The sequence below is a fragment of the Ranitomeya imitator genome, chromosome 2 (genome assembly GCF_032444005.1).
Source record: "Ranitomeya imitator isolate aRanImi1 chromosome 2, aRanImi1.pri, whole genome shotgun sequence".
Lineage (NCBI taxonomy): Eukaryota > Metazoa > Chordata > Amphibia > Anura > Dendrobatidae > Ranitomeya > Ranitomeya imitator.
Window position 1 is genome coordinate 851,652,672 of NC_091283.1, and position 13,244 is coordinate 851,665,915.

At 52.4% G+C, this 13,244-nt stretch overlaps 1 protein-coding gene across 1 annotated transcript in view; it reads left to right on the forward strand.

Annotated features, from left to right (window-relative positions):
- The first annotated feature begins 8,224 nt into the window (after positions 1–8,224).
- The window catches only part of EMX2 (empty spiracles homeobox 2), a 57,956-nt gene continuing 52,936 nt past the window's right edge, over positions 8,225–13,244 (forward strand). Inside the window, exon 1 of the mRNA XM_069755930.1 lies at positions 8,225–8,800. Coding sequence (XP_069612031.1) covers positions 8,398–8,800 — 403 coding nt within the window. The 5' untranslated portion in view covers positions 8,225–8,397. The remainder of the gene's footprint in view (positions 8,801–13,244) is intronic.

Consider the following 13,244-nt stretch of genomic DNA (forward strand, 5'->3'; position numbering starts at 1 on the left):
GCCCAGGTCTAGTCCTCCAGTCTGTGGATGTGGTGCCCAGGTACAGTTCTCCAGTCTGTGGATGTGATGCCCAGGTGCAGTCATCCAGTCTTTGGATGTGGTACCCAGATCCCGTCTACCCGTCTCTGGATATAGTTCCAAGGTCCTGTCCTCCAGTCTGTGGATGTGGTGCCCAGTCCAGTCTGTGGATGTGGTGCCCAGGTCCAGTCCTCCAGTTTGAGATCTGGTGCCCAGGTCCAGTCCTTCAGCTGTGGATCTGGTGCCCAGGTAGAGTCCTCCAGTCTGTGGATGTGGTGGCCAGGTCTGTGGATGGTGTGTTCAGGTCTAGTCCGTGGATGTGGTGCCCAGGTCCAGTCCTCCAGTCTGTGGATCTGGCACCCAGGCCCATTCTGCCAGTCTGTGGATGTGGTGCCCAGGTCCAGCTCTCCAGTCTGTGGATGTGGTGCCCAGGTCCAGTCCTCCAGTCTTTGGATGTGGTACCCAGGTCCAGTCTGTGAATGTAGTGTCCAGGTCCAGTCCTCCAGTTTGAGGCTCTGGTGCCCAGATCCAGTCCTCCAGCTGTGGATGTGGTGCACAGGTAGAGTCCTCCAGTCAGTGGATGTGGTGCCCTGATCCAGTCCTCCAGCCTGTGGATGTGGTGCCCAGGTCCAGTCCTCCAGTCTGTGGATGTGTTGCTCAGGTCTAGTCCTGCAGTCTGTAGATGTGGTGGCCAGGTCCAGTCCTCCAGTCTGTGGATATGCTGTGCAGGTCCAGTCCTCCAGCTCTGGATGTGGTAGCCAGGTTCAATCCTCCAGTCTGGTGATGTGGTGCCCAGGTCTAGTCCGTGGATGTGCTGCCAAGGTCCAGTCCTCCAGCTGTGGATGTGGTATCCAGGTCCAGTCCTCCAGTCTGTGGATGTGGTGTCCAGGTCCAGTCCTCCAGCTGTGGATGAGGTGGCCAGGTCCATTCCTCCAGTCTGTGGAAGTGGTGCCCAGGTGCAGTCTGTGGATGTGGTGGCCAGGTCCAGTTCTCCAGTCTGTGGATGCAGTGGCCAGGTCCAGTCCTCCGGTTTGTGGATGTGGTGTCCAGGTCTAGTTTTGATTTCTGTGGATGTGGTGCCCAGGTCCAGTCTGTGGATGTGGTGCCCAGGTCCAGTCCTCAAGTCCGTGGATGTGGTGCCCAGGTCTAGTCCGTGGATGTGGTGACAAAGGTCCAGTCCTCCAGCTGTGGATGAGGTGGCCAGGTCCATTCCTCCAGTCTGTGGAAGTGGTGCCCAGGTCCAGTCTGTGGATGTGGTGACCAGGTCCAGTCTGTGGATGTGGTGGCCAGGTCAAGTCCTCCAGTATGTGGATGTGGTGTCCAGGTCTAGTCCGTGGATGTGGTGTCCAGGTCCAGTCCTCCAGCTGTGGATGAGGTGGCCAGGTCCATTCCTCCAGTCTGTGGAAGTGGTGCCCAGGTCCAGTCTGTGGATGTGGTGGCCAGGTCCAGTCCTCAAGTCCGTGGATGTGGTGCCCAGGTCAAGTACTCCAGTATGTGGATGTGGTGTCCAGGTCCAGTCTTCCAGTCTGTGGATGTGGTGCCCAGGTCCAGTCCTCCTGTCTGTGGATGTGGTGTCCAGGTCCAGTCCTCCAGCTGTGGATGTGGTGCTCAGGTCCAGTCCTCCAGTCTGTGGATGTGCTGCCCAGGTCCAGTCCTCCAGGTGTGAATGTGGTGTCCAGGTCCATTCTTCCAGAATGTGGATCTGGTGCCTATGTCCAGTTTTCCAGTCTGTGGATGTGGTGCTCAGGTCTGGTTCTCCAGCTGTGGATGTGGTGCCCAGGTCAGGTCCTCCACCAGTGGATGTGGTGCCCAGTTCCAGTCCTCCAGCTGTGGATGTGGTGGCCAGGTCAGTACTTCAGTCTGTGGATGTGCTGCCCAGGTCCAGTCCTCAAGTCCATGGATGTGGTGCCCAGGTCCAGTCCTCCAGTATGTAACATAGTAACATAGTAACATAGTTAGTAAGGCCGAAAAAAGACATTTGTCCATCCAGTTCAGCCTATATTCCATCATAATAAATCCCCAGATCTACGCCCTTCTACAGAACCTAATTGTATGATACAATATTGTTCTGCTCCAGGAAGACATCCAGGCCTCTCTTGAACCCCTCGACTGAGTTCGCCATCACCACCTCCTGGATGTGGTGCACATGTCCAGTCCTCCAGGTGTGGATGTGGTGTCCAGGTCCAGTCTTCCAGTCTGTGGATGTGGTGCCCAGGTCCAGTCCTCCTGTCTGTGGATGTGAAGTCCAGGTCCAGTCCTCCAGCTGTGGATGTGGTGCTCTGGTCCAGTCCTCCAGTCTGTGGATGTGGTGTCCAGGTCCAGTCCTCCAGCTGTGGATGTGGTGCTCTGGTCCAGTCCTCCAGTCTGTGGATGTGGTGCCCAGGTCCAGTCCTCCTGTCTGTGGATGTGAAGTCCAGGTCCAGTCCTCCAGCTGTGGATGTGGTGCTCTGGTCCAGTCCTCCAGTCTGTGGATGTGGTGTCCAGGTCCAGTCTTCCAGTCTGTGGATGTGGTGCCCAGGTCCAGTCCTCCAGTCTGTGGATGTGGTGCTCAGGTCTAGTCCTCTAGTCTGTGGATGTGGTGGCCAGGTCCAGTCCTCCAGTCTGTGGATATGCTGTCCAGGTCCAGCCCTCCAGCTGTGGATGTGGTGGCCAGGTCCAGTCCTCCAGATGTGGATGTGGTGTCCAGGTCCAGTCCTCCAGTCTGTGAATGTGGTGTCCAGGTCCAGTCCTCCAGCTGTGGATGTGGTTTCCAGGTCCAGTCCTCCAGCTGTGGATGTGGTGGCCAGATCCAGTCCTCCAGTCTGTGGATGTGGTGCTCAGGTCTAGTCCTCTAGTCCGTGCATGTGGAGGCCACGTCCAAAACTCTAGTCTGGATGTGGTGACCAGGTCCAGTCTGTGGATGTGGTGGCCAGATCCAGTTCTCCAGTCTGTGGATGTGGTGGCCATGTGCAGTCCTCCAGTTTGTGGATGTGGTGTCCAGGTCCAGTACTCCAGCTGTGGATGTGGTGGCCAGGTCCAGTCCTCCATCTGTGCATGTGATGGACAGGTCAAGTCCTCCAGTCTGTGGATGTGGTTCCCAGGTCCAGTCTTTCAGTCTGTGGATGTGGTGGCCAGGTCCAGTCCTCCAGTCTGTGGATGTGGTGTCCAGGTCCACTCCTCCAGTCTGTGGATGTGGTGCCCAGGTCCAGTCCTCCAGCTGGATGTGGTGCCCAGGTCCAGTCCTCCAGCTGTGTATGTGATGTCCAGATCCAGTCCTCCAGTTCTCTGGATGTGGTGCCCAGGTCCAGTCCTCCAATCTATGGTGTGGTGCCCAGGTCCAGTCTGTAACAACCCTGTCGGCATCACTGCATGGCCTTCCATTCCCCACCTGCCTGTTACATCTACTCACTCACCCAGTGCCATGCTGTGAGATCCGTCTGCTGCTGGTTCCATGCCATGTGCTTCATGGCGGCCTGCTCTGGGTACACTTCCTGGCTGTGTACATAGGGGGGCGGCGCCAGCCACTCCGGATTCTTATTGAGACTGTGTGCACCTCCCTAAGGTGCTTCTGGCCAATAGCCTTGAGGCCTCTGATACTTAAGGCATCCTCACCCATTGGAGGATGCCTGAGCAAACTATTCCCCTCAGTTAGCATTTGCTACTGAGCTGCCAGGTCGTGTGTTTCCTGTCTCTGAGGGCTGCAATCCTGCTTCTTTGTCATTAGTCATTTCCCACTCTCCTGTGTGGACCTCTGCCTTATCTTTCTGCTCTATTCGCCACTGTCTGTGGCTCTGCTTCTCTCTGCTCAGTTCTACCACAACCTGTGGTTCTGTGTCTCTCAGCTTTTCTCTCAGCTCTGCTCTCTGTAACTTTGCTCTGCACTCTGACCTTGCTCCGCACTCTGTTGCTCCGCTCCTTGTGGTTCCACCTGGCACCGCTCCTTGCGGTTCTACGTCTTTAGCTCTTGGCTCTGCCTCCAGCGTCTCCGCTCTTGGCTCTGCCTCCAGCGTCTCCGCTCTTGGCTCCGCCTCCAGCGTCTCCGCTCTTTGCTCCGCCTCCAGCGTCTCCGCTCTTTGCTCCGCCTCCAGCGTCTCCGCTCTTGGCTCCGCCTCCAGCGTCTCCGCTCTTGGCTCCGCCTCCAGCGTCTCCGCTCTTGGCTCCGCTCTTGGCTCCGCCTCCAGCGGCTCCGTCCTTGGCTCTGCCTTCTCCTTCTCTTCTAGCTCCACCTTCTACTCGTACTCCGCCTCCTGCGATTCAGCTTTTCTTCCACTCTTGCTCGATCTTTATTCTGCAACTTTCCATACAGGTCTCTACCTGTTCCTTTATATTCTCCTGTCTGAACAGGTTCTTACCTGTTTCCACACATCCATCTGAATCCCAGTTCCTACCAGAGTATCAGTCCTGTCTGCCAGTGCCAGCCGTGTCTGCTTGAGTGCCAGCCACGCCCGTCTGCCTGCCTGTATCTCCGTCAAGCCAGTCCGCCCATCAGGGCCTCTGCCATACCCGTCTGTCAGCCAGTGTCACAGCCGTGCCCGCTCCGTTCCTTAGTGGGATCAGCAGCCACAGCCAGACATCACCCTGGAGTGGCACCTGGTAGCTTCCTATTGCACAAGTCTGACCTCACCATCAGAGGCTCCAGCGAACACCTAGGAAGCTACTTAGTTACGCCCCTTCCAGGGAAGTTCGGTCTGTGATCCAGTGGGGCCACACCACCAGGTGCCCGCGCCAACCAGTCTCGGCGTGAGCGTTACACAGTCCTCCACTTTGTGGATGTGGTGTCCAGGTCAAATCCTCCAGTTGTGGATGTGGTGGCCAGGTCCAGTCCTCCAGTCTATGGTGTGGTGCCCAGGTCCAGTCTTCCAGTCTGTGGATGTGGTGCCCAGGTTTGGTTCTCCAGCTGTGGATGTGGTGCCCAAGTCCGGTCCTCCACCTGTGGATGTGGTACTCAGGTCCAGTCCTCCAGCTGTGGATGTGATGTCCAGGTCCAGTCCTCCTGCTGTGGATGTGGTGCTCAGGTCCAGTCCTCTAGTCTGTGGATGTGGTGCCCAGGTCCAGTCCTCCAGGTGTGGATGTGGTGCTCAGGTCCAGTCTTCCAGTTTGTGGATGTGGTGCCCAGGTCCGGTTCTCCAGCTGTGGATGTGCTGCTTAGGTCCAGTCCTCCATTTGTGGATGTGGTGTCCAGGTCCAGTCTTCCTGTCTGTGGATGTGGTGTCCAGGTCTAGTCCTCCAGCTGTGGATGTGGTGCTAAGGTCCAGTCCTCCGTTTGTGGATGTGGTGTCCAGGTCCAGTCTTCCAGTCTGTGGAAGTGGTGCCCAGGTCCAGTCCTCCAGTCTGTGGATGTGATGCTCAGGTCCAGCCCTCCAGCTGTGGATGTGGTGGCCAGGTCCGGTCCTCCAGCTGTGGATGTGGTGTGCAGGTCCAGTCCTCAAGTCTGTAAATGTAGTGTCCAGGTCCAGTCCTCCAACTGTGGATGAGGTGGCCAGGTCCAATCCTCCAGTATGTGGACGTAGTGCCCAGGTCCAGTCTATGGATGTGATGTCCAGATCCAGTCCTCCAGTTCTGTGGATGTGGTTCCCAGGTCCAGTCCTCCAGTCTATGGTGTGGTGCCAAGGTCCAGCCATCCAGTTTGTGGATGTGGTGTCCAGGTCAAATCCTCCAGCTGTGCATATTGTGTCCTGGTCCAGTCCTCCAGCTGTGGATGTGGTGCTCAGGACAAGTCCTCCAGTCTGTGGATGTGGTGCCCAGGTCCATTCTTCCAGTCTGTGGATGTGGTGCCCAGGTCCAGTCTTCCAGTCTGTGGATGTAGTACCCAGGTCCAGTCCTCCTGCTGTGGATGTGGTGCTCAGGTCCAGTCATCTAGTCTGTGGATGTGGTGCCCAGGTCTAGTCCTCCACCTGTGGCTGTGGTACCCAGGTCTAGTCCTCCAGCTGTGGATGTGGTGTCCAGGTCCAGTCCTCCTGCTGTGGATGTGGTGCTCAGGTCCAGTCCTCTAGTCTGTGGATGTGGTGCCCAGGTCCAGTCCTCCAGGTGTGGATGTCGTGCTCAGGTCCAGTCTTCCAGTTTGTGGATGTGGTGACCAGGTCCGGTTCTCCAGCTGTGGATGTGTTGCTTAGGTTCAGTCCTCCATTTGTGGATGTGGTGTCCAGCTCTAGTCCTCCAGCTGTGGATGTGGTGCTAAGGTCCAGTCCTCCATTTGTGGATGGGGTGCCCAGTTCCATCTTCCAGTCTGTGGATGTGGTGCCCAGGTCCAGTCCTCCAGTCTGTGGATGTGGTGCCCAGGTCCAGTCCTCCAGTCTGTGGATGTGATGCTCAGGTCCAGTCCTCTAGTCTGTGGATGTGGTGGCCAGGTCCAGTCCTCCAGTCTGTGGATATGCTGTCCAGGTCCAGCCCTCCAGCTGTGGATGTGGGGCTAGGTCCAGTCCTCCAGTCTGTGGATGTGGTGTCCAGGTCCAGTCCTCCAGCTGTGGATGTGGTGCTCACATCCAGTCCTCCATTCTGTGGATGTGGTGCCCAGATCCAGTCCTCCAGGTGTGAATGTGGTGTCCAGGTCCAGTCCTCCAGTCTGTGGATGTTGTGTCCAGGTCCAGTCTTCGAGTCTGTGGATATGGTGCCCTGGCCCAGTCCTCCAGTTTGTGGATGTCGTGCCCAGGTCCAGTTCTCCAGCTGTGGATGTGGTGTCCAGGTACGGTTCTCCAGCTGTGGATGTGGTGCTCAGGTCCAGTCCTCTTGTCTACGGATGTGGTGTCCAGGTACGGTTCTCCAGCTGTGGATGTGGTGCTCAGGTCCAGTCCTCCTGTCTGTGGATGTGGTGCCCAGGTCCTGTCCTCCACTCTGTGGATGTGGTGCCAAGGTCCAGTCCTCCAGTCTGTGGATATGATGCACAGGTGCAGTCCACAAGTCTGTGGATGTGGTGCTCATGTCCATTCCTCCAGTCTGTGGATGTGGTGCCTAGGTCTAGTCCTCCAGTCTTTGGATGTGGTGCCCAGATCCAGTCTGCCAGTCTGTGGATGTGGTGCCCAGGTCCAGTCCTCCAGTCTGTAAATATGCTGTCCAGGTCCAGCCCTCCAGCTGTGGATGTGGTGGCCTGATCAAGTCCTCCAGCTGTGCTCGAGTCTGTGGATGTGGTGTGCAGGTCCAGTCCTCCAGTCTGTGGATGTGGTGTCCAGGTACAGTCCTCCAGCTGTGGATGTAGTGGCAAGTTCGAGTCCTCCAGTCTGTGGATGTGGTGTCCAGGTCCACTGCTCCAGCTAAATGTGGTGCCCAGGTCCAGTCCTCCAGCTGTGTATGTGGTATCCAGGTCCCGTCCTCCAGTCTGTGGATGTGGTGCCCAGGTCCAGTCCTCCAGTTTATGGTGTGTTGCCCAGGTCAATTCCTCTACTCTATGCATGGGGTGTCCAGGTCCAATCCTCTAGCTGTGGTTGTGGTGGCCAGGTCCAGTCCTCCAGTCTGTGGATGTGGTGTCCAGGTCCAGTCCTCCAGTCTTTGGATGTGGTGCTCAGGTCCAGTCCTCAAGCTGTGGATGTGGTGTCTTGGTCCAGTTCTCCAGCTGTGGATGTGTTGGCCAGGTCCAGTCCTTCAGTCTGTGGATCTGCTGCCCAGGTGCAGTCCTCCAGTCTGTGGATGTGGTGTCCAGGTCCAGTCTTCCAGTCTGAGGATGTGGTGCCCAGGTCCAGTCCTCCAGTCTGTGGATGTGGTGTCCAGGTCCAGTCCTCCAGCTGTGGATGTGGTGCCCAGGTCCAGTCGACCAAGTGTGGATGTGGTGTCCTGGTCTAATTATCCAGTCTGTGGATGTGGTGCCGAGGTGCAGTCCTCCAGTCTGTGGATGTGGTGCTCAGGTCAAGTCCTTTAGTCTGTGCATGGGGTGTAGAGGTCCAATCCTCTAGCTGTGGTTGTGGTGTCCAGGTCCAGTCCTCCAGTCTGTGGATGTGGTGCCCAGGTCTAATTCTCCACCCGTGGATGTGGTGCCCAGGTCTAATTCTCCACCCGTGGATGTGGTGCCGAGGTCCGGTCCTCCTGCTGTGGATGTGGTGCCCAGGTCCAGTCCTCCAGTGTGTGATGCCCTGGTTTAGTTCTTCAGTGTGTCCAGGAGCTGTCTGAGACCTCCAGTGCTGGGCCTCGGATGGTCCCGGTCGTGGGTCCCGTGGACAGTCCCGGCAGTGACAGGGTCGGGGGCAGGCGGCCGGTTCTCGGGGAGTGGATGCGCTCTGACGCACGGAGGAGCCTCCCCTGTGGCGCAGCGACCAATCAGAGTGTGCGACATCTGCGCAGGAAGCCCCGAGTCAGCGCCGCACTAATTACCGCGGCAGAAGTTGCGGAGAGTCCGGCGCGTCCATGGACCGGGCGACACTGGGCAGAGGAGGTCGCTGAGCGCCCGCCCGCACGATCACTGCTGCCCGCAATATGTTCCAGCCGGCGCCGAAGAGATGCTTCACCATCGAGTCTCTGGTGGCCAAGGACGGTCCGCTGCCCTCCGTGCGCCCCGAGGAGCCGCTGCGCCCCGCCGCCCTCAGCTATGCCAACTCCAGCCCCATCAACCCCATCAACCCCATCAACCCCTTCCTCAACGGCTTCCACTCCAGGGGCGTCTACTCCAGCCCGGACCTGGTGTTCGCAGAGACAGTGCCTCACCCGCAGAGCCCGGCGGGGCCCGTGCACCCGGTGCCCCCTCCGCACGCGCTGGCCGCGCACCCCCTGCCCTCCGCGCACTCCCCGCACCCGCTCTTCTCCTCCCAGCAGCGGGACCCGTCCAGCTTCTACCCCTGGCTGCTGCACCGCTACCGCTACCTGGGGCACCGCTTCCAAGGTGAGTGCAGCGAGGACCGGCACAGAGGACCGGCAGCGGCGGTGCGGGCACAGAGGACCGGCAGCGGCGGTGCGGGCACAGAGGACCGGCAGCGGCGGTGCGGGCACAGAGGACCGGGAGCGGCGGTGCGGGCACAGAGGACCGGGAGCGGCGGTGCGGGCACAGAGGACCGGGAGCGGCGGTGCGGGCACAGAGGACCGGGAGCGAGGACCGGCACAGAGGACCGGGAGCGGCGGTGCGGGCACAGAGGACCGGGAGCGGCGGTGCGGGCACAGAGGACCGGGAGCGAGGACCGGCACAGAGGACCGGGAGCGGCGGTGCGGGCACAGAGGACCGGGAGCGGCGGTGCGGGCACAGAGGACCGGGAGCGGCGGTGCGGGCACAGAGGACCGGGAGCGGCGGTGCGGGCACAGAGGACCGGGAGCGGCGGTGCGGGCACAGAGGGCCGGCAGCGGCGGTGCGGGCACAGAGGACCGGGAGCGGCGGTGCGGGCACAGAGGACCGGCAGCGGCGGTGCGGGCACAGAGGACCGGCAGCGGCGGTGCGGGCACAGAGGACCGGGAGCGGCGGTGCGGGCACAGAGGACCGGCAGCGGCGGTGCGGGCACAGAGGACCGGCAGCGGCGGTGCGGGCACAGAGGACCGGGAGCGGCGGTGCGGGCACAGAGGACCGGGAGCGGCGGTGCGGGCACAGAGGACCGGGAGCGGCGGTGCGGGCACAGAGGACCGGGAGCGGCGGTGCGGGCACAGAGGACCGGGAGCGGCGGTGCGGGCACAGAGGACCGGCAGCGGCGGCGACCACCGGAGACGAGTGATTGCAGGGGGCTCCAGGACGGATCCAGACTCCGGGGGTCTCCTTCTGCCCGGAGTATGGGGGTCTCTTGCTGCCCGGATCCAAACTCCGGGGGTCTCCTGCTGCCCGGATCCAAACTCCGGGGGTCTCCTGCTGCCCGGATCCAAACTCCGGGGGTCTCTTGCTGCCCGGATCCAAACTCAGGGGGTCTCCTGCTGCCCGGATCCAAACTCCGGGGGTCTCCTGCTGCCCGGAGTATGCGGGGTCTCCTGCTGCCCGGATCCAAACTCCGGGGGTCTCCTGCTGCCCGGATCCAAACTCCGGGGGTCTCCTTCTGCCCGGAGTATGGGGGTCTCTTGCTGCCCGGATCCAAACTCCGGGGGTCTCCTGCTGCCCGGACCCAAACTCCGGGGGTCTCCTGCTGCCCGGAGTATGCGGGGTCTCCTGCTGCCCGGACCCAAACTCCGGGGGTCTCCTGCTGCCCGGATCCAAACTCAGGGGGTCTCCTGCTGCCCGGAGTATGCGGGGTCTCCTGCTGCCCGGATCCAAACTCCTGGGGTCTCCTGCTGCCCGGACTATGCGGGGTCTCCGGCTGCTCACAGCTAAGGGGTCGTCGCTCCGGACTGGGCTCTATGGAGGCGGATGATTTGTGTCACCGCATAGAATATTATATAGAAGACTGGACTGTACGTACAGAACTATAATATATAATATAATATGTGATCTTATAACTGGCAGAGCGAGGAGAGAATAGATGTGAAATATTCCTGCGGCTGTAATAATGCGGGGACGGCAGTGACTGTATAATATAGAGAATAACTGTATATAATATAGAGCATGATTGTATATAATATAGAGCATGACTGTATATAATATAGAGAATAACTGTATAATATAGAGCATGACTGTATATAATATAGAGCATGACTGTATATAATATAGAGCATGACTGTATATAATATAGAGAATAACTGTATAATATAGAGCATGATTGTATATAATATAGAGCATGACTGTATATAATATAGAGCATGACTGTATATAATATAGAGAATAACTGTATAATATAGAGCATGATTGTATATAATATAGAGCATGACTGTATATAATATAGAGCATGATTGTATATAATATAGAGCATGATTGTATATAATATAGAGCATGACTGTATATAATATAGAGAATAACTGTATAATATAGAGCATGACTGTATATAATATAGAGCATGACTGTATATAATATAGAGCATGACTGTATATAATATAGAGAATAACTGTATAATATAGAGCATGATTGTATATAATATAGAGCATGACTGTATATAATATAGAGCATGATTGTATATAATATAGAGCATGATTGTATATAATATAGAGCATGATTGTATATAATATAGAGCATGACTGTATATAATATAGAGCATGATTGTATATAATATAGAGCATGACTGTATATAACATAGAGCATGATTGTATATAATATAGTGTATGACTGTATAATATAGAGAATAACTGTATATAATATAGAGCATGACTGTATATAATATAGAGCATGATTGTATATAATATAGAGCATGACTGTATATAATATAGAGCATGATTGTATATAATATAGAGCATGACTGTATATAACATAGAGCATGATTGTATATAATATAGTGTATGACTGTATATAATATAGAGCATGACTGTATATAATATAGAGCATGATTGTATATAATATAGAGAATAACTGTATATAATATAGAGCATGACTGTATATAATATAGAGAATAACTGTATATAATATAGAGCATGACTGTATATAATATAGAGCATGACTGTATATAATATAGAGCATGACTGTATATAACATAGAGCATGATTGTATATAATATAGAGCATGACTGTATATAATATAGAGCATGACTGTATATAATATAGAGCATGATTGTATATAATATAGAGAATAACTGTATATAATATAGAGCATGATTGTATATAATATAGAGAATAACTGTATATAATATAGAGAATAACTGTATATAATATAGAGCATGACTGTATATAATATAGAGAATAACTGTATATAATATAGAGAATAACTGTATATAATGTAGAGCATGACTGTATATAACATAGAGCATGATTGTATATAATATAGAGCATGACTGTATATAATATAGAGCATGACTGTATATAATATAGAGCATGATTGTATATAATATAGAGCATGACTGTATATAATATAGAGAATAACTGTATATAATATAGAGAATAACTGTATATAATATAGAGAATAACTGTATATAACATAGAGCATGACTGTATATAACATAGAGCATGACTGTATATAATATAGAGCATGATTGTATATAATATAGAGCATGACTGTATATAACATAGAGCATGACTGTATATAATATAGAGCATGACTGTATATAATATAGAGAATAACTGTATATAATATAGAGTATGGCTGTATATAATATAGAGTATGGCTGTATATAATATAGGGCATGACTGTATATAATATAGAGCTTGATTGTATATAATATAGAGCATGACTGTATATAATATAGAGAATAACTGTACATAACATAGAGCATGACTGTATATAATATAGAGCATGATTGTATATAATATAGAGCATGACTGTATATAATATAGAGAATAACTGTATATAATATAGAGCATGACTGTATATAATATAGAGCTTGATTGTATATAATATAGAGCATGACTGTATATAATATAGAGAATAACTGTATATAATATAGAGCATGACTGTATATAATATAGAGCATGACTGTATATAATATAGAGAATAACTGTATATAATATAGAGTATGGCTGTATATAATATAGAGTGTGGCTGTATATAATATAGGGCATGACTGTATATAATATAGAGCTTGATTGTATATAATATAGAGCATGACTGTATATAATATAGAGAATAACTGTATATAATATAGAGCATGACTGTATATAATATAGAGCTTGATTGTATATAATATAGAGCATGACTGTATATAATATAGAGAATAACTGTATATAATATAGAGTATGGCTGTATATAATATAGAGCTTGATTGTATATAATATAGAGCTTGATTGTATATAATATAGTCTATGACTGTATATAATATAGAGTATGACTGTATATAATATAGAGTATGACTGTATATAACATAGACCATGACTGTATATAATATAGAGCATGACTGTATATACTATAGAGTATGACTGACTGTATATAATGTAGACAATGACTGTATATACTATATACTGTGACCGCCTGTATATAATATAGAGTATGACTGTATATACTATATACTATGACTGTATATACTATAGAGTATGACTGCCTGTATATAATGTAGAGAATGACTGTATATACTATAGAGTATGACTGTATATACTATATACTGTGACTGCCTGTATATACTATAGAGTATGACTGACTGTATATAATGTAGAGCTTGATTGTATATAATATAGAGCTTGATTGTATATAATATAGTCTATGACTGTATATAATATAGAGCATGACTGTATATAATATAGAGCATGATTGTATATAATATAGTCTATGACTGTATATAATATAGAGTATGACTGTATATAACATAGACCATGACTGTAAATAATATAGAGCATGACTGTATATA